The 25,474-nt window shown below is 36.8% G+C and overlaps 1 protein-coding gene across 1 annotated transcript; it reads left to right on the plus strand.

The window, feature by feature from the left end:
• Window positions 1-1,347: 1,347 nt before the first annotated feature.
• LOC146993141 (uncharacterized) lies at window positions 1,348-2,305 on the plus strand. Its single transcript, XM_085808151.1, has 2 exons — window positions 1,348-1,497; window positions 2,148-2,305. The coding sequence occupies exons 1-2, from the start codon at window positions 1,350-1,352 to the stop codon at window positions 2,303-2,305; spliced, it is 306 nt and encodes a 101-aa protein (XP_085664277.1). The 5' UTR covers window positions 1,348-1,349.
• Window positions 2,306-25,474: the final 23,169 nt, after the last annotated feature.

Genomic DNA, 25,474 nt, shown 5'->3' on the forward strand with positions numbered 1-25,474 from the left:
TCATTAATAACTTTCTAAAAACTTTGAAATACCTATCACATAAATTGTTACAGAAAATGAAAAGGATTCTACCGATGGTGGAAAGCTCTGAAACTTATGACAGAAACTGTTGTCACATATGTCAAAAGCAATTTTTACCAAACGAGATACGTGTTCGAGATCACTGCCACTGGAGCGATGGACATATACGCGGATTAGCACACCAGACATGCAATCTAAATTATAGATGTACATATTTTATTCCAGTGGTAATACATAATGCGCGTAATTACGATTCCCATTTAATTTTACGAAATATGCCGAAAGATGTTTTCAAATGCATTAATATCACACCAGTAAATTTGGAAAAATTTACTATGTTTACTCTAGACGAAATCAAATTTTTGGATTCTTATCAATTTTTAGACGCTTCGCTAGATACATTAGTTGAGAACTTAAAAAAGTCCGAACACCAATTCGAGATTTTTAATAGTTTTTTCAAAGATGAAACAAACAGATTTTTACTGCTGAGGAAAGGAGTATTCCCATACAGTTATCTGGATTCAGAAGCGGTTTTAAAGGAAACCTGCTTACCAGATAAAAGTGCTTTTTTTTTAATATTTTAACAAATAACCATATAACAGATGATGAATATGAACATGCACAACTCGTGTACAAAACATTTCACTGTGAAACAATAGGAGATTATTTAGAGCTTTATCAAAATGTTGATACTTTACTACTAGCCGAAATATTTTCGGCCTTTCGCCGAATGTCCATGACGTACTATAATTTGGATTCCCTCCATTTCGTGACAGGAGCGGATCTCACACGGAATGCGGGATTGAAATATACAAAAGTAGAATTACATCTATTCAGCAATGCCAATGATTTCATGTGGATAGAATCACAAATGCGTGGGGGGATTTGTTTATTAGGCAAGCGACATGTAGTGGCTAATAATCCGTATACTTCAGATTATGACCCATACAAACCTCATAATTATATTTTAGCACTTGATGCTAACAATTTGTATGGATATGTCATGAGTCAGTCGCTACCATATGGACATTTCACATGGTTGACGACTGACGAAGTACGACATTTCGATATTTTGAACATCGATCCTAATTCAAGCGTTGGATATATTTTAAGCGCCGTTCACACTGGGACATATCGGAGCTAACGAACACATCCGACGCAAACAACACAGCCGGTCAGCTAGAAAAAACCAGTTTTTTGTCACTACGGGCCCAGTTGAAAAATCTGAACTTCACGCAAAACGGAGCTAGTCGACACATGGAACCGACCAATCAGGAGAGTATTTCAAATCATCATCAGCAGCTTGTGCGCTAAGTTCAATAAACAACATGGCTGAAGATATGAGCGACGATTGCAGTCTAATTGCTGAAATCCAGCGACATCCCGTTATATGGGATAACAGACTTAAGGAATATAAAAATAAAATAAAAAAAGAATGCGCGTGGATGATGATTGCGGATCGTCTCCATCGGAATGGTAAGTAATTTTCTTTTTTCTTCATTTTTGTGTTTAGATTTTGAATCCGGAGTATTAACTGAATTACTGATATCAATGATCTCAGATAATATATCTATTTGTATTATAAAGTTAGCAATGAAATTAAAAGTAGTGAAAGCAAAACATGAACAAAAGCGTTAATGTAATTTTTGTCTTCCTTCTTAACTTTTCTCTTCATAAAAAGAAAGGTACTGTTTATTGCCTCATATAATAAAATAAATCGCACAAACTTTATAAATTCGCGCACTCTCTAATCAATTGGAATAAAAATACTATTAATAACAATAAAACATGTTTTTATTTTTCTAAATAATTTTTGATGATTTGGAACCTGTATACTTAATGACCAATTTTGAACAAAAGGAAAGAATAACCCCTTGCCATACTTAATTAGTCAACCCAGAAAAGAATAATGGTTATTATATAATACTGATATTTAGCATTCCCATTTTTCTCAAGTAATGATAATTATCTTAATATTTTAACTTTTACTGCTTTGAACTAAGTTCTAAAAACTTTACCTAATTGTCTTCCAGTTAATGCAATATCTCACTTAAAACATTTCCTAATTTTGCCTTGTAAACAGTTTAGGACAATGCTTTTAAACTTTTAATATTCATTTATTACAGTTGATGAGATTATGTACAGGTGGCAGAATTTAAGAAAATTGTATTCGAGAAAAAAAAGAACAGCCAAGAGTGGAGATGGGGCTAACTCTGTTCAAAAACCTTGGCCTCTTGCTGCCCAGATGTCTTTTCTGGCTCCTGTTGTGATTTCAAGAAAGTAAGCTATACTTCCATGTCTTCTAAAACACTGTATATGTTTTTTTTAAGGAACCTTCTTCTTGACAGATCATATAATTTTTTGAAAATGGATTTATTTACGATGAATTATATATCAGATTGCCAAAATAACATTTTTTATAACTGGTTGTTTACTGTGTTATTAAAAGTATAATGTCGATGATTAAGCCCTTATTTCAAGTTTGTGTTCAAATGTAAATAAACTGGCAGGACAGATAAGATCATCACTAGTATACAGTAGTGTGCTTAAATTCATAAAAATTCAGGTTTTCATACAAATGTAAAAAGCATGAGTTTCATTGTCTTTACACTAAGAATGACTTGTTTTCACCTGTTCCCAAAGCAGTTGTGTTGTAGACATGCTATTAATTACTGCTTGTAGGTGATAAGAAATTTACTTGTCTACCATTTATTTTGGAACGATACATTTTCACAAAAAATAGTACACTCATTGTTCAAAAGCGGATTATTATATAACTTTTAAATGATTAATGATACACAAACTTAGATACAATGTCTTTTACTAACCTCATGCTGTTTTTGAGATAAAATGGTTTTAACTAATTATTTATTATGTTGTAGGGTTTATATTTATTTTAACTAACATTTATTTTAAGTTTAAACTATCTTTCCTGTCAAGCCTTACTTTCCCCTGGAACTGCCAATGCCAGAATATGTAAATTTGAGTAGAACGCGCAAGCATTCAAATTATCAGCGGAAGTATTCTGATTTAAATAGAAGGAAACGAGTTAGGTGTGATATTCTTCTGCACGAGCGCGGAGGTAGTTAGCGAGAATTGAAGAACCCCGCGTTGCGGCCTATGTGTTTGGCGGGAAGTAGTGGTAATCGTTCCAGTGAGCTTCAAGTCTGCTGAATTAGCAGCGGTATTGTAAAACGCGGTGAGTTAGTTATTTTAGAGAGCCTCGTAGTTAGAATCTTGTCTTTAGTTTCTTTTCAGGTTATTATTTTTATTTTGACTGCCGAGTTGGCACAGTTTGTAAGCGTCAAGAGGACGCAATTGTAATTTAGTACATTGAATAAAAAGGGACTTAAACCCTTTATAAGACTCTGTGGTTTATACAAGCTTTCACAGTCACCTCTTGGTTGCGTGCTAGTTAGAGGCGCGCAACGTTATATTGGCGCCCGAACACTTATCGAACTGAAATGGCCGAAAACTGGATGGAAGCCGCTGGACAACACCAAGAAATGACAACTCAGTTAGAAGGATTTGGATACCTGGTCCAGACTTTGAGGGCATCAATCAAGCCAAACGTCTATTTCGACGGAAAAAATTCGGTGGCGGTATTTCTCGAAGGTATAGAAAACCACTTTCAGCTCTATCCTGTGCCTGAAAGACAAAAAGTTGCTATCGCCACATCAGCACTAAGAGGACAGGCCGCGCTATGGTGGAAGAACATAGGAAAATTTCTACTAGGTGAATTTGGAAGCCCGACGTATACATTTGAAAATTTCAAAAAATCGTTAGTAAAGGCCTTCCCCATAGTGAAAGATCGCGCAAGGCTGGAAGCCGAGCTATATAGTTTCTATCAACGGGATACAGCACAATTGACGGACTTTATTTTACGAAAAATCAAGCTAACGGATATGCTGTACGGCAAGAAACCCGATGCGGAGATAATTGAAATAATATTACCAAGATTGTTACCCGCTGTTCAAGACTACTTTGAAATTAGAAACCCAACCACATTGCAGGAACTTTTCGAATTGGCGGTGAAGTTTCAAAATCGCAGAATCGCGGAAAGAGCGAGAGGGGAAACATATTCTCAAAGTACCAGAAGGAAGGTTGGTGTTGGTGTATTTAATTATGGCAAAGCACACGAGGGCTATCTGCCTAAAGGGAGGGATGCCTATCGTGGAGGACTTTCTAAGGGAAACTGGCTCGTATACACGTTACACATGGGGAAAACCACGAAAACGCCCATGCAGCCAGCCCGTTCGCGGGATTCGAACCTCAGACCGAACTACCAGTGTTCAGCGTCTTTACCGCTCGGCCGCTGGTGGGCACCAGAAGGAAGGAGGAAACAAGAAATGGAAATCGCTCATATGGGGGAAAGAAATATCAAGCTAACGCATCGAAACTTGAAGGGCAAGGCCCAAAAAGAAAATTTGAAAATAAGCATCCGCGTACCCAGAAGACACAGATTGAAAGGAAAGCTTTAAACGACTAGAGGGGCCTGTGAAAGGGAGGGTCCAGACCCCGGAAGTTTTAGAAAAACCCTCAAATAGACATCTAAATACAGTCATCGTAAAAAACTCACAGCTACCAATTATACAAGTCCTGGTTGGCGATGTACCAGTAGAAGCCCTCATCGATACAGGAGCAGAAGGAAATTTTATGAGTGAAAATTTCTTCAAAAAGAATTTTTATAGGATACGATTATTTAAAACCAGAAATACGGAAATTATAGCGGCGCAAGGAAAAACATGTCACTGCATCGGGAAATTATCATTAAACTTACAGGTAAAAGAGGAAAGTCTCAAAGTATTAATTTTTGTCGTGAAAGATCTGCAACACTCTCTTATTTTAGGTATGGAATTTTTAAGGGCCGCGAGGGCCAAATTAAATTTTCAAGATAGTTCCGTGGTGTTGGAGATGGACCAGAGGGTGGTGGAACCTGTGGAGACACCTCAATTGGACCTTAGCCATCTGAATGAACATGAAAGGAAAGCAATACAGCAAGTGGTGAGTAATTTTTCTCATTTATTTTCAGAAAAACCAGGAAACTGCCAAATCGTGACGCACAAGATTCAATTAAATGCCGAAAAACCTTGTAGGACTAAACCTTACCGCTATGACAAACAAAAAGACGTAATCATCGAGGAACATATTCAGGAGATGTTAAAGAATAAAATAATAACGCCCATAAATAGTGAGTACGCGAGTCCAGTCGTACTATGTAGGAAAAAGAACGAGTTTCCTCCTTCGGATAAAAGGGCTTGGAGGTTTGCTATCGATTACAGAAAACTAAATAGTATTACTAAATTTCCAGTTTACCCTTTGCCGGTTATAGACGAGATCATTAGACAGATCAAATCGACAAGATATATGTCTACTTTGGACTTAACGTCTGGCTACTATCAAATAGCTATGAGACCCGAAGATATACATAAAACCGCGTTTATAACAAAATCGGGCACTTATGCATTTTTACGCATGCCCTTTGGGTTGTGTGGGGCCCCATCAACATTCCAGAGAGCTATGGACATTGTTCTAAAGCCTGTCCTAGGAAAATCAACTTTTATCTAGATGATACAAACAATCAAACAATTTATCTAGATGATATAATTATAACGAGTAGTACGTTGGAACAACACATTAATGACCTCGAACAAGTTTTTAAATTATTAAAAGAGGCCGGTCTTACAATTAACGCCTCAAAATGCAAGTTCGCAACTAAAGAACTTAAATATCTCGGTTATAAAATTTCGCAAAAGGGTATAGAAACGCAAGATTCAAAAATAAAAGCTATTAAGAATTTCCCACCGCCCAACACTGCCAAGAAACTTTCTTCTTTCCTTGGAATATGTTCTTACTATCGATCTTTCATAAAAGATTTCGCTAATATTGTTGAACCACTCTTAGTAATCAAAAGAAAAAGGGCTAAATTTACGTGGACAGCGGAAGCTAACACAGCTTTTGAAAGATTAAAAGAAGCGCTTATTAATGCCCCTGTTTTAAAATTCCCTGAGGGGGAGGAAAACCTGGAAATTGCAGCAGATGCGTCAGACTATGCGGTGGGTGCGGTTCTTATGCAAAATAACCATCCGCTGGCATTTTTTAGTAAAACATTGAATCAGACACAAAGGAATTATACAGCTACAGAAAGAGAAACATTAGCCGTATTAATGGCTGTACACAAATTTCGAGTTTATTTCGGCAAATCGCCAGTAACAGTCTTTTCGGATCATGCGGCTGTTGGTAGACTTTACTCGGGGAAAAACCTAACGCCCAGGTTAATAAGATGGGCTTTAAAACTCCAAGAATATAATATCACAATAAAATATAAACCGGGTAAGGAAAACAATGTAGCTGACGCACTTTCTCGTATAAAACTGGACGATGAAGGAAATGATCTTAAATGCGCTGTGTTGACTTCAAAAATTTTAGATTCTAGAGATACGGTTATTACTGAACTGAAAGCTGATCCTGAATTTGGAAATATCTATGCTTATTTGAAAGACCCCGAAAGCTTTGAGCATACAGATATCGATGCGATAAGAAATAGAGCAAAAAACTATGAAATAATAGATAATTTATTATTCTATACGAAAACAACAAACGAAAATCTTGAGTATAAGCCAGTCATCCCAGCCTCGCTTCGATTAAGCATTTTGAAGGAGTTGCACGAAGCAAAAACAGCCGGCCACCTCGGGGTCAGAAAGACTATAAAAAGGGTACGCGAGGCGGTATATTTCCCGCAATTATACAAAATAGTAACGGCGTATGTCAGGTCCTGCAATCAATGTCAGTTAATAAATGATATTAATTACAGCCCGGCCGGGTACTTAAATAGCATTCGCGCTACATTTCCGAATGAAATTTTAGGCATAGATCTCCTTGGTCCCTTCCCCCAGAGCGAGTTAAATAAAAATCGTTTTCTTTTAGTAATAGTAGATCATTTTTCAAAATGGACAGAAATTGTTCCACTTAAACGCGCGTCAGCCAAAACAGTCGCAGATGCATTCTTACACAGATACATTTTAAAATACGGTGCACCGATAAAAGTCATTAGCGATAACGGAAAACAATTCATTAGTCAAATATTTGAAAACATATGCAATGGACTTGGCATACGCCATATCAAAATGGTTCCGTATAGACCACAGGCTAACATAGCAGAAAGAGTTAATAAAAACATAGTAAAAATAATTCGCAGTTACGTGAGCACACATCACAAGCGCTGGGATGGCTACATAAATGAATTAGCTTATGCTTTAAGAACGGCACATCATGATACTACGGGAAAAACTCCAGCAGAATTATTTTTAGGCAGAAAGTTAATTACGCCTTTAGATAAATTATTCTTTGTGCAACAAAGAGAGCAGGAGTTTAAACAAAAAGATGTGCAAAAGTTGATTGATCAGGCGCTTAAAACCTCGGATACGGCAAGAAATAGGCAGAAACTATATTACGATAGAAAACGCCGGGAAGCAGATTTTAAAGTTGGGGATAAAGTATTGAAGCGGAAATTTTCTTTATCAAGTGCCCCAGACAATTTTATGGCAAAGCTAGCTCCAAAGTTTGAAGGCCCCTATGTAATTCAGGAAATCAAAGGAGTAGTCTTATATCTTAAGAACGAGAGAGGGGAAATCTGTAAAGCAAGTCCCGACCAGGTGAAAAAATACTATAATCCAAATGATTTTGAAATCCTTAAAAGTTTCTTGCAGGACTCAAGTCTAAACGAGGTAGAAGGTCCAGAGACTACAACAACTATTCCACCACCCAAGAAACAGAGAACTGAAGAGAGACCTAGCACTTCTACAACCCGGACGTCGGTATCAAAAAGAAAAAATAATTTTCAAACTCCAGCGTTTAAGAAAAACAAAAATACAGATGCACCGGGTAAAGAAACCGTGGTAAAGAGAAAAACACCACCTACAAAGAATAGCAGGAGAAATTACACATCAAGGAGAACGCGCACACGGCCACAGAGTCAGGTGCCAGCAAGGCCGCCGTTCCGGAAACTGAAACGCCAACAGGAGGCACAAAAATACGAGGAACAGAAGAAATTCAAGAAGGACTCCAGACCGGAGGACGTCAAGACCAGCCGTCCCAGGGAGAAACGGAAAGGCCAACAACCAGACGATTACTTCGTCAAGAGGCCAGCATGTAGAGGACGCAAAAGAAAAAGTCAGGTGGACGACACTCGGAGGGCAGTAAGGAGAAGATTAACATCCATGAAACCTCTAACTTGGGACCAGTTCTGCCAAAAACGAATGACGGAGTTTCAAGCATCGAAAACTCAAAGATAAGTTAAAACCTTCTATAAATTTTTTTTTTCTCTTTTGTTCCGAAATGTTATGCATAAGTACGAAGTTCTATGTTTTGACGAAAGTCAATATGTCTCGGTTGAGACTTAGTTTTGTTTTACTTTATTTAGCTAAGGCAAAAGTATTATTTTCTTTAAGTGTAAAAGCTAAAAACAAGCATTTTCTGTTGGTCGAAAGACTAATTCTGTTATGTTAAAGCCAAAATTTAGCCGAAGATAAAAATAACTTCGTATTCTTGTATTAATAAGAATTTTACTTTCAGTGCCGCCAGCTTGGCGAAGAATGAGTAAAGTAAAAATTTATTTTCTCTTCTTCATTTTATGGTAAATTGTAAAAAGCATATGTATTAAAATTTTGTAAATGTATGTAAATACTTGAATGTTATGTAAAAGTAGAATTTAGTCTAGAAGCATAAAATTGTAGATGCTAAAAGTGAATGCTTAAAAGCAATGAAGTCAAAATTTAAGTAGTAAATTGTAGATAAAGTCATGCTTTTGAGCGAAAGCCTGCATGTTTAAAGATGAATGAGGGGGAAGTTAGAATGAATGTGTTTTGTAGGGTTCTCCACCTACATTTGAATTTTTAAGACTATTAAAGTAGCTCATTGAGTTGTAGAATGTCGAGTAAGGTGTGTCTATTTGGTCGTTGAATTCTAACAAATCATGGTGGTTAGGGGAAGTGTTGTAAGACTAAAACACGAATATTCCCGTTTGACACCACACACGGTGGAGAGCCAGGGTAAAGTTAAATTAATGCTTGAAAAATTGAATGAATGTGAAGTAAGCAATAACTAAGAAAAACGAATCGTTAAAAACAAAAATTTATTGTGTCAAGAAAGTGTAAATTATAATGTATGTAGAAAGATACTGATACTTATTCCTTCCAGATGCTGGAAGGAAAGACCAAGATTGATTGATGAAGTCCAGGAAAAGTTGCTGTAAGAAGAGAGCTTTATAACGATCAACAAAATTTTAGATACAATTTGTTACATAAGATTTTTTTTTTTTTTTTGTAAACGAGGTTCTCGCCAGTTAGTTCAGAATTAGAGAAACTTACAACAGGTCGTTTGTAGGACCTGCTTCCAAGTTTCCCAAATTCTGGAAGCGGCAAATGTAGGGTTTATATTTATTTTAACTAACATTTATTTTAAGTTTAAACTATCTTTCCTGTAAAGCCTTACTTTTCCCTGGAACTGCCAATGCCCGAATATGTAAATTTTAGTAGAACGCGCAAGGATTCAAATTATCAGCGGAAGTATTATGATTTAAATAGAAGGAAACGAGTTCGGGGTGAGATTCTTACTTCACGAGCGCGGAGGTAGTTAGCGAGAAATTGAAGAACCCCGCGTTTCGGCCTATGTGCTTGGCGGGAAATAGTGGTAATCGTTCCAGTGAGCTTCAAGTCTGCTGAATTAGCAGCGGTATTGTAAAAAGCGGTGAGTTAGTTATTTTAGGAGCCTCGTAGTTAGAATCTTGTCTTTAGTTTCTTTTCAGCTTATTATTTTTATTTGACCGCCAAGTAGGCGCAGTCTGTGAGCGTCAAGAGCACGCAATTGTAATTTATTACGTTGAATAAAAAGGGACTTAAACCCTTCACAAGATTCTGTATTTTATCCAGTTGTCACAGTCACCTCTTGGTTGCGTGCAAGTTGGAGGCGCGCAACGTTATAGATGTATCGCAACGCCACAATGTTCTCCTGTGCATATCTAGTTCTTCAGTGTCGTGATGATGCCATGGTGGACATTCTTCGCTCTATGACTCTCTTACCACAAAAACATTGAACCTTGACTGCATAGACTGCATTATTGACAAACTTTGAAAACTATACATTCATAAATTACTTTTTATTCTCTATAGCGCCGTGCACTGAACTATCTCTTGTCTATTTCTGTTTTTATTTCTGTAAGTTGTAGTTTCCAATATAATGTACACTACTTATTCCCATGTAATTTTTTACTAGATCTTAATAAATGCCGTTGTACTGTCATCCCTTCCTTTGGTTGTGGGTGGCAGATGTAGATAGGTTTACTGTGGGGTTGGATTACTCCGTTAGGCTACTGTTCCAAGGTCGGGGCCAACCCTAATCAGTTGAGTCATGTCTTATTAGCGGTTCAGAAGTTTCGTGTCTACTTCGGAAGTTCACCGATAACAGTCTACTCAGATCATGCGGCAGTGGGTCGCTAGCATTCAGGAAAAAAGTTATCGCCTCACCTGGTACGGTGGACTTTAAAGTTACAGGAATTCAATTTAATTATAAAACACACGCCCGGAAAAGAAAATATAGTTGCCGATGCCCTTTCACGAATAAAAATTGACGAAGAAGGAAACACAATTAAGTATGCTATGCTCACCTCAAGAGTGATATAATAGTTGAAGAATTGAGAAAGGACCCAGAATTTAAAGATATTTACGCATACCTGGAAGACCCTGAAAAGTTTGAGCATATAGATTTAACGGCTATTCGCAATAGGGCGCAGCATTACGAAATAATCGACAAACTGTTATTTTATACAAAGGTGGGTGGGTGGGTAACGGAAGACGGGGACGCCTGGTGGCTACCAGAGATAAACAGGCATGTGTCCCTCGCCTTCCACTATCTAATGGCAACAATTCCCTGTGGTTTCAAGAGACCACACCGGGAGCTTATTAAGAGCGCAGGAGTTTACATGGTCAAACAGGGGCGACTTATTGACATTGCTTGACTAATTACATAATTACAGGTATGAGACTTGTCTGACGGATTTACAGATGAGGGGCTCAGAGCTAAGTACTAAATATATGAAAATACAAAACATAAAAATATACAGAAAACACATACACACACAGAAAAAAAAAGAGAAAGATGCACTTGATTAACTCTGAAAACATATGACAAATAAAACACACTTAAAAAATAATAATACACATATACCACATGTCAAATACATATTTGGCCTCATTTGATCACATATATTGTACATTGTGGGGTGTGTTTACAGACGAGAGGGCCAATAATATAGGATTAACATGTGATTGCTGGGCATTGATATAAGGGACATGGAGAGGTCCTGACGAATATATATACTATGTGGATTGCATAGATTGCTGAGTGTGTGAGCATGCCGAGCACGGTGACATGTTAGCAGCACAAGGTGATGTGCATGTTGACTTCTGTTAGTGGCGGACGTTGTGGGATTATGCAGCGTCGCATATATTTTGGCGAGCTGGTCAATGACCTTAGAGATTTTATTGATTGCATGTTTGTTTTTAATAATGAACCGTTGAAAGGCGTCGATAGGAGGAGTGGGATGCTTAATGTGGTTGTCTGCTGTGAGTGGGTGTGGTGTTACGGGCGTGATCGCCAAAAGTGTCGATAATAAGAATATCAAGTACAAATTAATTTTGCGTAAATACTTAAACTAAAATTTGGTGTTTAGTACATTGCATAATCATTACTAAATAGATTAACAAGACTTACCCACTGATGCATGCATGAGCCGAATATTTTCTTTTTCCAATCTCATATTTATTTTATTACACATACTTTCTGGATTAAATAAGACACATTTATCACACACATATATAAATACTCAAATATCATAACTTAGATACACGCAATGCGATAACTCAAATGGAATGTCCGTGGAGTGCCGAAGCGTGACTATTCGCGCAATCCTGTCCCATCGAATAATTTTGCGGTTGAAACGTGGTCATATTTGTCTTCGTATTATCGCGCTGTCTGGTTACACACTTAAAAGCTCTTCTTTATCACGTGGTGACACATTGTTGGTCAAGCACATCTTGAAGTCGAACAGTTACTTATATTCTGCGTGCGCGTTTATTTTATGTTATTCACGTCAGCCGGACTTAGTGAGTCTCAAATCAAACACTCTACTTTAAGTACTGGATTTCTTCATTCTGCTTCTTTCTCTGCAAAATTAGACAGGAACAAAATGGCGACTGCTGAGTGTGTGTGGCCCGAAGGCCCACACCTTCGTTAACACGACGTCCGGCAGCAAGAGGGGAAAAAGGAAAAAAAAGAGAGACAAACCAGTCCTTCCAGTTTTTATACCTTTCGACGCACGTGCTCGCGCGTGATAACGATACAAGAATCGATGTAGCCACAATGTTCTCACATTCCCTCCGGCCGAAGAAAAAAAAATTGTCCCATCACTGGACAAATGAAATCCCTCTCTGCTGGACACACTTGAACTTTCGTCTGCATTAGATACACATTTCACACCAATCTTTACATCATTTGCAAAGGCACTGCACTTTATCATTTCGTTGGCACTCCATACATTCCTCATTCTATGAACACAGTTGAGCTTTCGTATGCACTATCACACATATTTCACGTTAATATTTCACATTGCTTGAAAAAAAAACACAGCATTTTAAACATTTTGTGATATATATTTTTTACATTAGTATTATTCTTTTACGTACTCATGCATGTCTACTCTTTCCTAAAATATCACCACAGATGCGATTCCAGGCAATGAAAATTTGGCACTTAAGACACATAATTTACAATTCACATATGATTAAATATCCAATCAATCACTTAAACTAAGAACATTTGCATTATCAATTTTGATGGAACTCCTCTTAACCATTGTTTACCTTATTTCATTCTTTACATTTTAGAATCACATTCACTATTTCATTACATAGCTACTTTTAACATTTGATCATATTCATTTTACATATACATTTCATATACCAATATGTCATGACATTGTTACAAGCTACATTTGTATTAGATCCACTACTAAATTACATACCTTCAATTTGATTCAGCAGTAAGACCAGGAGATTAGCACCACACTCTTCCTTTTTTTTTTTTTTTTGCTACCTAGTAATCAATGAGACCCTGCATAGTACAATTCAATTCTTCTGGTATATGGACCAGCCAACTCTACCAAAATCGTGCAATTAGCGCTTTATTACACTAAATTGACCCATACCACACATGATCATCATTCATTATCTAGCTTGTACCCATACTACATTCTTATCATAATCACAACTTCTTTACACTTTTTTTTTTTTTTTTGATTTGCTGATCGACAATTTACAATTGTGTTACACTCCTAATCCTCATTTTGTGTTGAATCTACTCTTGAAGGCTTTTGTAAAAACAATTTACTTACGTGAACTTTAGTGGTTTTATTCTCTAATTGTATTATATAATTATCATTTCGTAGCTTTTTAATGATCTCATATGGCCCCTTGTATTTTGGATGTAGCACCCTTCGATCAGTAAATTCCTGCATAAAAACTTTATCCCCTGATTTCAATTCTGGAATTTTTCTCCCTTTCAAATATTTTTTTGTACAATTAAAGTATTCATCCTCATTTAATTTTACTTGTTGCTTATCTCTACTCAATTGTTCCTTTATTCTTTTGGAATATTCCTGGAAATCTTCTGCTAATTTAAGAGGATCATTGCTATCTATGGGAGTATTTAATGTTCTACCGAAAAATAGTTCTGCTGGTGAAAATTGAGTTACAGAATGTTTAGCATTATTATAATACAGTTTAAACATCAGTACTTTTTGTGGCCATTCAAATATTTTGTTTGATATTGCTGCAACTGATTCTTTCATTACCCTGTGAACTCTTTCAATCAACCCATTGGACTGTGGATAATAAATTGAACTTTTTCTGTGTTCTATTTTAAGCGATTTTAAAAACTGAGTAAATTCTGTGGAACAAAAATAGGAACCGTTGTCTGATAACAAAATTTTTGGAATGCCAAATCTGGCAAAATAATCATTTAAAGATTTTATGATGGATTGAGAAGTGCAGTTGTTTAACGGAACTGTTTCCAAATATCTGCAATAATGATCAATGATAGTGAGTACATAAAACTTATTATCTATGGATCTTGGCAGTTTACCAACTATGTCTATAGCTATCATCTCTCCAGGAGCAAGATCTTTCTTAGGAATTAGACGTGGCAGAGTGTTGTAAGGTCTAGACTTGTTTTGTAAGCAATCTGAACAATTTTCTACAAAACTTTTCGTATCGCTGTACATACCTTTCCAATAATACTTTGCCTTTACAAACTCATATGTCTTTTGAATACCAAAGTGAGGCGCATGAACTGTCTGTAATACATCTTTAATTAATGTCTTAGGAATTAGAATTTTATTCTGGATACTTCTGTCTTTCTTTCTCATATTTACAGGTTTTAATTTTATCATTACTACATCTGTATGACTATCAATAAAATATTGTTCTACACTTTCTTTGTGGTTATCCTGTAATTTTTTTATAATTGATTTTATGTCCGGATCACTTTGCTGTTTACTAATTATGTTTTGAATAGACAAATTATTATTGGTCTTAAATATATTTACATTGTTTACCACTACATCCTCTGAAACTCTTGACAAGTAGTCTGCTGGGTTTTTTAAACCAGGAATATGCTCCATCGTGTATTGAAATTCCTGTAAATATAACAACCAACGTGCTACAATATCTGGCTGTTTGTCAAGACTAATATGGAAAGTCAGAGGTTTAGCATCCGTTAATATTATAAATTTTTTCCCATACAGATGTTCGTGAAATTGCTTTACTGATCTGAAGATTGCATAAAGTTCTCTCCTAATTGAAGGATATCTAGCCTCAGCATATATTTTCTTTTTCCAATCTCATATTTATTGTTGCGCCTGCGCGCGCATTTCATTACTAGCGTCGGCGCATGCGCCTTGAGCTCTTGGAGTTTGTGACATGAGATTGTGAGCTAAGAGCGTGTGAGAGGTAGCGTGGCTTCGAGTGGCCATGAACTATGTAAATTAATGAGAATTAAAGTGAGATATAATACAGTCCATTGTTCCTGAGTTTATTGAATTATAGTGTAGTGCCTGTGCAAAACATCGTGGTCCGTCATGGGCCAGAGATCTATGGATTATGAGTTATATACAAGTAACAAGTAAGTCAGCAGTTTCGATTTAAGAATAAAGTGCCATTTTGTTATTTTGAGATACTGTGTAAGAGTTTTGAGAAAATTTATATACTGTGTTACTGTGTTTAAGTAATTGAGAAGAATTACTTATTATCTTGTGTTATTTCATTAAGAGTATAATGTTGATAAAAGGTGCACTTAAAGAGGATTTAAAGCTATTGGCTTTAGAACTGAATATAGAGTTAAGTGAAAAGATAACTGTTACAGATTTAAATTTAGCGATTAAAAGTAGTGAAGCTTTTAAATCCGATCCAAATTCGGTAATAGAGTTGGGTAATTCCATAGTAGAGCATCGTAAATCTGAAGAAGCTAAAGTATTACAGTTAGAACAAATTAAATTAGAGAGATCTAAAACAGAACTGGAAATTGCTCGATTGCGAGCTGAAACAAAAAGTGTTAATAATGATCAAACCGAAAGTAAAGGAGAAAGTTCCGATTCCTTAGAATCTCTTATTAAAAGTATAAGAACACTAACATTGAAGGTTCCGAGTAAACCTGAAAACTGGAGTTATTTTTTCTCGTCTTTAGAAAGAGCTTTCGCGACAAAAAATGTGCCTGAGAAATCTAAAGCGGAAATATTGTTAAACTTGTTAGGGGAACGGGCTTTGAACATTATCGTGTATATTAGAGATGAGGAGCTAAGTGACTATGAAAAAGTAAAAGCTATTATTCTAAAAGAATTCGAACCTACACCACAAATTGTTTTAGAAAATTTTAAAAAGGCTCAACGCCTAAATGAGTCCCATGTGCAGTTCGTGTCGCGATTAACCACAAATTTCGAATATTACTTAAAATTGAGGAAAGTGTCTGATTTTGAAACTCTGAAGCAGTTAATAATATCAGACAAATTGTTTGAAACATTAGATCGAGAAACGTCAGCCCATATTTCTATAAGGCAAGCTGAAAGTGGTTTCCGCCTCAGCAAATGGCTAAGGAAGCAGATTTATTTTTCACATCTCGCGGAAAGTCCCTTGCCGCAAGTGTGGACAGTTTTCAAAAATCCCGCAACAATTACAAAACGTCGAAAAATGTTTCAAAGGTATTCCTTGCCGATGTAAAAGGCTTAAAGTGTGTTCTTTGTGAGGAGAATCATTTTTTGGCAAAATGCCCAAATTTCTTGAAACAACCGGTGAATGATCGGGTTGAAATCATCAAAAGTCATAAATTATGCTTTAATTGCCTAGCATTAAACCATTCCGTCAAAAACTGCAAATCAAAGTTTTCGTGTTCCGTTTGTGGGAAAAGACACCACATGACATTGCATTTTCCAGTAGAAAATAAATCATCGAAAGAGAAGGAAAAAAATAAAAACGAAACAGCGAGTAGTTCCAGTGTGCTTTCCCCCCTAGCGCCAGACTTTCTGCCTAACAGCGGTAATACTCTACTTACAGCGACTAGTGTAAACAGATGCAAAAAAAAGTGTTCTTCTGAGCACGGCTATTTGCTTTATTAGTGATAGTGTGAATAAGCTACATCCAGTCAAAACATTACTTGATGGCGGCAGTACTTCATCGTTTATAAGCAGAGACTGTGCGAATAAATTTGATTATGAGAAGGTAAACATTGCGATTCCCGGATTAAATGATTCCTTGTTTACAATTCGGAAAAGAGTTTCGGCATGCATTAGCAATAAAGATAAAAGTTACGTGAGACATTTAGACTTATTAGTTGTACCAAAAATCACGCAAGATTTGATTCCTTCAAGGAAAATTGATATTAAAATGCAGGATTTTTGTAACATAAAATTAGCCGATAAAAATTTTAATGTTCCAGAACGTATAGAGATGCTTTTAGGAGCTGAGGTTTTCTTTGAGATATTAAAATCTGAACAAATTCGCTATGAAAACACGGGTCTTATTTTACAAAACAGCGTGTTCGGGTTTATAGTGTCGGGAAGCGTTACATCAGAAGAACAGAGCCGCGTACATTGTGGGTTAATGAAAACGTCTAATGACTTAGAACAAACAATGAGAAAATTTTGGGAAATAGAGAATGTTGAAATAGCCATTCCAAAAAATAAAGAAACAGCAATATGTGAAGAACATTATGTGCAAACTCATAAGCGGGATGAAGAAGGGAGATACATTGTAACAATGCCACTAAAGGAAGATCCTATTTGCTTAGGAAATTCAAAGGATGTTGCCCTTGAGAGATTAAATTCCCTATGGAAAAGGTTAGTTAAAGACCCTGAATATTTGAGTCTGTATCAGGATTTTTTAAAGGAGTATGAAGAGCTTGGGCATATGACTGAGGTTAAAGAGAAAAATGAGCCTAAGGTAGTGTACTATATGCCACATAATGGGATATACCGACCTCAAAAAACAACAACTAAATTGAGAACAGTGTTTAATGCATCATGTTTAACATCAAATGGAATTTCGCTAAATTCTTTACAACGTAATGGAGGGGTTATTCAAGATGATCTCTTTTCAATCATGCTTAGATTTAGAAAGTACCCATTCGCATTTACGGCGGATATTAGAAGAATGTATAGAATGATTAAAATTAACCCTGAACAGAGATGCTTGCAGCGAATCCTGTGGAAAAAGGAAAATGATGCACCTGTGAAAATCTACGAGCTTAATACTGTGACTTACGGTACAGTTAGTGCGCCATACTTAGCTATGAGAACTCTTAAACAATTGTCGATTGATGAAGGTCCAAAATTTCCATTAGCTGCGCCAGTCTTACTTAAAAACTTTTATATGGATGATGTGCTTAGTGGAGCGGAATCTTTGAGTACAGCTAAGGAACTTAAATCTCAGTTAACTGCAATACTGAAGAGTGCAGGAATGACACTGCACAAGTGGTGCAGTAATCATGCTGAACTTGCGGAAGAAGATCACTCCTATTCCTTTCCTAATGAAGCAGAATCTACAACACTTGGAGTGTCTTGGAGGTCTAGAAGAGACTGTTTCTGTTTTAGAGTGAAACTCGATAATGACATAGTTGTTACCAAACGACAGATATTGTCCACAATTGCAAGATTGTTTGACCCGATTGGTTTACTAGGGCCAATCATAAGTAAAGCGAAAATATTCCTGCAACGGTTGTGGTTGTTAAAGCTGAATTGGGATGAATCACTACCAAAAAATGAAGCTGATGAATGGAAGAAGTTCTCTACTGAACTGGAAGTTTTAAGTAAAATAGAAATTGAAAGGTTTATTCTTATTGCAGAAGTAGACTATGTGGAACTTCATGGATTTGCAGATGCCTCTGAGGTAGCATACGGAGCAACCATATATTGCAAGTGCCGTTCGAGAAATGGAGAAGTGAAGACAAGGCTAGTGACGAGTAAATCCAGAGTCTCGCCTATTAAACGAGTTACTATTCCGAGACTGGAGCTTTGTGCGGCAGTCCTACTTGCAAAGTTGATGGTTAGAGTAATATCTGCATTAGAGATTTCTGTGAACAACGTTTATCTGTGGAGTGACTCCATGATCGTGCTTTCATGGATACAAAAGGAGCCTTACCAGTTGAAGACATTTGTTGCAAATCGAGTGGCAACAATTCAAGAGTTGACTAATGGTCATCAATGGCGTCATGTGTCATCAAAGGAGAATCCGAGTGACCTTATATCCCGAGGTTTGGATCCCAGTAAACTTCTACAAAATGATATGTGGTGGAAAGGCCCTCTGTTCCTGAGATACGACGACTACCCAAATAGAGAGATTCCGGTGGAAGTCATTGTGAAGGACTTTCCAGACGAACTTAAAATCCTTAGTGACTCTAATATTTTTCTTAATGTGAAAGCTAACCCTTTCATTGAGGATTTCTTAAATTTAAGTAACAATTACACTAAAATTATTCGTGTTTTAAGTTTTATTTTTAGGTTTGTAAACAACTGCAAGGGGAAGGATAAAGTTTCAGGTCCTCTTCAGAGCTCCGAATTAAAATTAGCTGAACTCAAACTGATTAAGTTAATTCAAGATAGTGAATTTAAAAAAGAAATCTCAAGCCTTGAAAAGGAGGGTAAGGTACCTCCAGATAGCAAGGTAAGAAGTGTTTTTCCATTTTTAGATCAATATGGAATTTTAAGAGTTGGAGGCAGATTAGCTAATTGTAAGTTGAATTTTGATAGAAAATTTCCTATAATCTTACCAAAGAATCATAAGTTGACTAATCTAATTATTGTGATGTTTCATAAGAAATACATGCATATTGGTCCACAAGGCTTACTGTCTATTGTTAGACAAGGGTTTTGGCCCTTAAACGGGCGCAACACTTGTAGAAAAATAGTACATGAGTGTGTCGTATGTTTCAAAGCAAAACCAGTGCCCTGTCAACAACTTATGGGTCAACTCCCTCAAGAAAGAGTCAGCCCGAATTTTCCATTCAATTGTGTTGGAGTTGATTTTTTTGGTCCTTATTTTATAAAATACCCACATCAGAGAAAAGGTCGCCTTAACAAGGTGTATGTGTGCATTTTCGTTTGTTTTGTTACCAAAGCTTGTCATCTTGAGTTGGTAACAGACCTGTCTAGTCAAGCATTTATTGCAACCTTAAAGCGTTTTTTCAGCAGGAGAGGCAAGTGTGCTCGCATATTTTCAGATAACGCAACCAATTTTGTTGGTAGTAACGCAGAATTAAAGAAATTGAATAGGCTAGTCAGCAAACCAGATGATGAATTAGGTAATTATTTATCGAGTGAGAGTATTGATTGGTCGTTCATTCCCCCTAGAGCTCCCAATCATGGAGGTCTTTGGGAGGCAGGTGTCAAATCTGTTAAGTTTCATTTGAAACGCGTAGTAGGCAATTTGAAACTAACCTATGAGGAGTTTCTTACAGTAATTGCTCAAATTGAAGGCATTTTGAATTCTAGGCCCTTGCAACCTTTATCATCCGAACCAGAGGATTTTGATATCTTGACACCAGGCCACTTCCTGATAGGCAGACCTATCACGGCTATTGCAGAACCTAATATTTTAAACGTTAACGATAATAGATTAAAGAGCTGGCAAAAATTGACTAAAATAGTGCAAACAATTTGGAAGTATTGGAGAAATAACTATTTGAGTGCAATGCAAGAAAGAACTAAATGGTTCTTTGAAAAAGACAATGTCAAGGTTGGAACTATGGTAATTTTAAAGACTGATAATGTTCCTGTATGTAACTGCCCTCTTGGCAGAATCGTAGAGATATTCTTAGGTAAAGACAATAAGGTTAGAGTAGTTTCAGTGAAAACGAAAGGAGGTATTTTTAAGAGATCAATTAATAAAATTTGTCTTTTACCTATGCCAAATTAAACAAAAAGTATGTTTGTAATTAATTATCGTATTTTCTTATTATAGTAGTTTGATTTGTTGATGTTATTATTTGATGTTTACAATTATTTACCTGTATTTCGTATTGTCACTCTGTGTAATTTTTTATTGTAAGATTTAATTTTGAATGATTACATCATGTCAAGGCGGGCGGTATGTTGCGCCTGCGCGCGCATTTCATTACTAGCGTCGGCGCATGCGCCTTGAGCTCTTGGAGTTTGTGACATGAGATTGTGAGCTAAGAGCGTGTGAGAGGTAGCGTGGCTTCGAGTGGCCATGAACTATGTAAATTAATGAGAATTAAAGTGAGATATAATACAGTCCATTGTTCCTGAGTTTATTGAATTATAGTGTAGTGCCTGTGCAAAACATTTATTTTATTACACATACTTTCTGGATTAAATAAGACACATTTATCACACACATATATAAATACTCAAATATCATAACTTAGATACACGCAATGCGATAACTCAAATGGAGTGTCCGTGGAGTGCCGAAGCGTGACTATTCGCGCAATCCTGTCCCATCGAATAATTTTGCGGTTGAAACGTGGTCATATTTGTCTTCGTATTATCGCGCTGTCTGGTTACACACTTAAAAGCTCTTCTTTATCACGTGGTGACACATTGTTGGTCAAGCACATCTTGAAGTCGAACAGTTACTTATATTCTGCTTGCGCGTTTATTTTATGTTATTCACGTCAGCCGGACTTAGTGAGTCTCAAATCAAACACTCTACTTTAAGTACTGGATTTCTTCATTCTGCTTCTTTCTCTGCAAAATTAGACAGGAACAAAATGGCGACTGCTGAGTGTGTGTGGCCCGAAGGCCCACACCTTCGTTAACACGACGTCCGGCAGCAAGAGGGGAAAAAGGAAAAAAAAAGAGACAAACCAGTCCTTCCAGTTTTTATACCTTTCGACGCACGTGCTCGCGCGTGATAACGATACAAGAATCGATGTAGCCACAATGTTCTCACAGTGGGCAAGAATAGATGTAGTGTTCTGGTGATCCAAGTTGGCCGCACACGCAAACATCTGTAGTGGAGATGTGCATATAATAATACGCTGGATAGGGGCCATGTCCCGTTATGAACCGGGTGAGTTGGGCTATAGCTATGAGGCGTGATAGAGAGACTTTTGGTAGGAGATTGTAGGTCCGCCGTGCGGTGTAACACGCGTTCCATTCTTCTTGCTATTTTTTGAGTAGGTCTTCTTTGAGAAGCCTCTTTAGATGCGATGGTGGTGCACGGACGCGGATTTGCTGAACTTGAGAACTGGTCGCGGCTTCTTTGGCTAGGGTGTCTGCTGCCTCTTTTCCATCGAGACTAGCATGCGCCTTGACCCAGGGGAGGTGGATGCGTTGCTGGTGGTTGACGGAGAGTAGCTTTTGGATTTCGGAGATAATTGAGGAGTTGTGGCTTAAGTTTTGAATTGCCAGGAGTGAAGATTGGCTGTCTGTACAGATGCATGCTTGGTGGTAGCCGTTATTTAGTATGTCGCTGGTGGCGTGGAGGATGGGCAAGGCTTCTGCCTGGAATACACTATTGAAGTGCCGCAGTGCTGCCTTCCAGCTGGTATGTTCATCATTTTGGTGGTAGCAAATGTAGGCACTTCCAACGCCGTCTTCAATCTTGGATCCATTGGTGTAGTAGACATAAGTAGCGTTGGGAATACTAGAAGTGCTATTGTTGTCTATGGTGATGGGGAAGTTTCTACCTTGAATGCCTCGGTGTGGGCGTTGAGTGGGGCGAGGGTTTTCATATAAGGTCGGACTGTGGGTTGTATCGTGGAAAGTGGCGTGTTTGCGTAGTTGCAGTACTCTGGTTATTGTAGCTTCTTGCTTGGCTCTAAGGTATAGTGGTGGTATACCTTCCAAGGATGATAGCCGCAGAGGTAGCTGTGGTTCGAAAACCTTTGCACATCATTAGTGCGAATGGTCTTTGGATGGTCTGTAGTTGTTTAAGTTTCCGGCATTGCATCGGCGTCGTCCTTATTGCGGCAGCGTAGAGGACTATGGGTTCAATCACAGTCGCGTATAAAATCTTGTTAATATATGGGTTTCGTCCCCAATTTATACCTTGAAATTAACGGGCCTTGCGTGCAATGGCTTGTGTCTTAATTTTGAGTTGTTGGAGATGTGGGATCGATGTAAGGCTTTTGTCCCATGTTAAGCCTAAATACTTGAGCTCTGACGATTTTTAGATTTTTCTGTTGGAGTTACATACATGGATTTCTGCTTGGGTTGCCTGGCTTGGGAATGATTAGAGCGGTTGATTTGGCAGTGGAGATGGTTAGTTTGAGTTCTTGGCAGAGGAAACTGAACTTTTTATAATATTTGAGTGCTTCTGTGTTCCAAATCGTTTCTGATGCGACCCTGGATTAGGAACGCAACGTCGTCTGCATAGGCAACTAGTTGTGTATGCTGTGGGCAGTTGGTGGAGATAATGCTGTTGAAAGTTAGATTCCATCCTCTCTCATCCGGACATCCTCTCTCCTGCTGTTTGATGGTTGTCCCGTTGTTGTGTAGAACTAGGAGGAAATGATTCTGGAGGTAACTGTCAAATATGTCATAGATGTTACGGGGGCATTGAGATGAGTGGAGAGTTTGTTTAATGGCACGCCACCAGAGGGTGTCAAAGGCACTCTGAAGGTCAATTGAGACAAAGGCCGTGTGAAGCTGTTCTTTGTTGTGGTGGATTATCCGTCGAACTTCTTCCAGAGCATGCAGTGTGGAGAGGCCAGAGCGGAAGCTGAACTGCCTGCTGCTTAGGATGCGGTTGTCTTGCAGATGAAGGATGAGTCTTTGTACTATTAGTTTTTCGTATACTTTCCCTAAAGCCGGCTGCGTATTTTTACTTCCTCCCTAGGAAACGCAACCCGCGACTAAATTTGGCGATTTACGAGGTCTTGGCGAAATTGTGTGGCTAGCACATGCGCAGAGATGGACGAACTATCTTTATGATATGTCGTATTTTGTAGCGTGATACTTGATGGCCGATATTTCGTAATGGCGGGTTATATGGAATTGTGCATGTGTCAAACATAATTACTGAAGCAGCAAATTTCATATGTGATTAGTGGGGGGTATTAAATAAAGAAAACTGGCAGTTCATTTTTCAACAGAGTGTACTTATGGTGCCTTTTCTTATGGCTTGACTACGTGTGGCTTATGGCTTGACACGTGGCAGTTACTAGCACTGATTGGGTTAGCGTGGTCGCATTACAGTAAAGATAAATATTAGGTATACACGAAAAAAAAAACGCCTTCAGCTGAGCATGAGCTCATATGATATGATAGCGATGTAGGTAGAAGTGCTTTTTTTCGGCTTATGGAATGCTGGAGTTGTACGTACCATGTCCCAGCTCCTATGTTATTACATCTTTCCTGTAAATTTGTGGGATTTAGTAAACCATGATATTTAATAATGATTATATTTGGTTGAAAGGGAACAATTAAATAATAATAATTCTTTCTAATTAATAATGACTGTTCTATATAGTTCAGTGTTAATAACTCTCTAACTATAACATGTATTGTATATATTTACCTATTAAATAATTCTGTTAAGATATGTATTGTTTCTTATAAAATATCAAATGGATGTATAAATGTTAATAATTTACTCATTTTAACAGTTTTCTATTTAACTCATTTCATCTTCTTTTGCTTCCGTTGTCTAGTTTGTAACATATACAAACACTTACCAAGTGTAATGCATTTTCCTTTATATATATATATAATACATATGGGGACATATCATGAGTGGCATTATATTCAAAATATGTATTTAAGTTTTAAAGGAAAATTTGATCTGAGAAATATTTTATCATGTAAGAAATGTCAATCAGAAGTAACATAGTTAGGTTAATGTATTTTGAAAGATAATTTTAAGTAATTATTACATTTATAAGTGTGAGGTTTATTTTAGATTTTAACATATACTTGAGTAATTGATTATTACTATCCCTTTAATAACACATTTAAATAAATTATAAATATATTTTTTCTGTCTTAATTATATCTTTTCTTACTTAGACATAAGTAATTATCATTTCTGTAACTTTTTCTTCATTAAGAGACTGTTAGTTTTCACACTTTAAAAAATTCTATAATGTATAATTTAATAACTTGCCCTAATAAGACATAAAAAGTATATTTTATAACTCATAATGATAGTGTTCCATTTAAAAACTGTTATTAGAAATGTAGGTACTTTTTCTGTTATATGGGCACTGCAAAAAAACCGTGTTAAAATATGTGATAACTTGCTGAAGACAGCAACAATGAGATCAGCTAAGTCATCTTGGTTTTATGAGTGAACTGAGCCAAATATTGATCTGTTATTATTTGTTTATTACACTTTCTTATTCTCATTAAAAAAATATAATTTACACGCCTTACAGTTTGGGTTGTGCATTTTTCCAATACTAACTGTAGTCTTTGTGCACTGGACTGCAATATATAAAGCATTTGTAATGAAATCTAGAAAATGTTCCTTTTGATGCCATTTCAAAACAGAAGATGTATTTTATTTCCCAGTCCTCTATGAAAGTATGCAGAATCGGGCCCTGTTTGACATTCTCATCTGAGCATATGCCACAGAAATTAAAAAAATTCAATTTAAAATGTTGCTCAGACCATGAACATCCTTGAAAAAGAAACTGTCACTGCAATTTTTTATATCCTGTATAGCATGGCTTTATACTGACTGCTGTTAGAGATATAGTACAAAGTCAAAGATCTAGAATATTCATGGCATTAGCAATTTCATTCCATTCGTGACATTGGCAGATTTGGGATTTTCTGCATATTAGATCTTAATTTTAAATCCAGTAAGATGTTAATTATAAAATTAAAAATAGGAAATGGTGATTTATGAAATAACAAAGTATGTATGACCTAAAGAGAATCAAAATG

Source organism: Stegodyphus dumicola, chromosome X1 (assembly GCF_044657685.1).
Source record: "Stegodyphus dumicola isolate Sdum_Otavi_A_Nest chromosome X1, ASM4465768v1".
Lineage (NCBI taxonomy): Eukaryota > Metazoa > Arthropoda > Arachnida > Araneae > Eresidae > Stegodyphus > Stegodyphus dumicola.

Bases quoted from the DNA above. Each gene is read 5' to 3' on its own strand.
- LOC146993141 (XM_085808151.1), top strand. From the start codon at position 1,350: ATGGCTGAAGATATGAGCGACGATTGCAGTCTAATTGCTGAAATCCAG. The intron at 1,498-2,147 runs GTAAGTAATTTT...CATTTATTACAG, and splicing joins GGATCGTCTCCATCGGAATG to TTGATGAGATTATGTACAGG.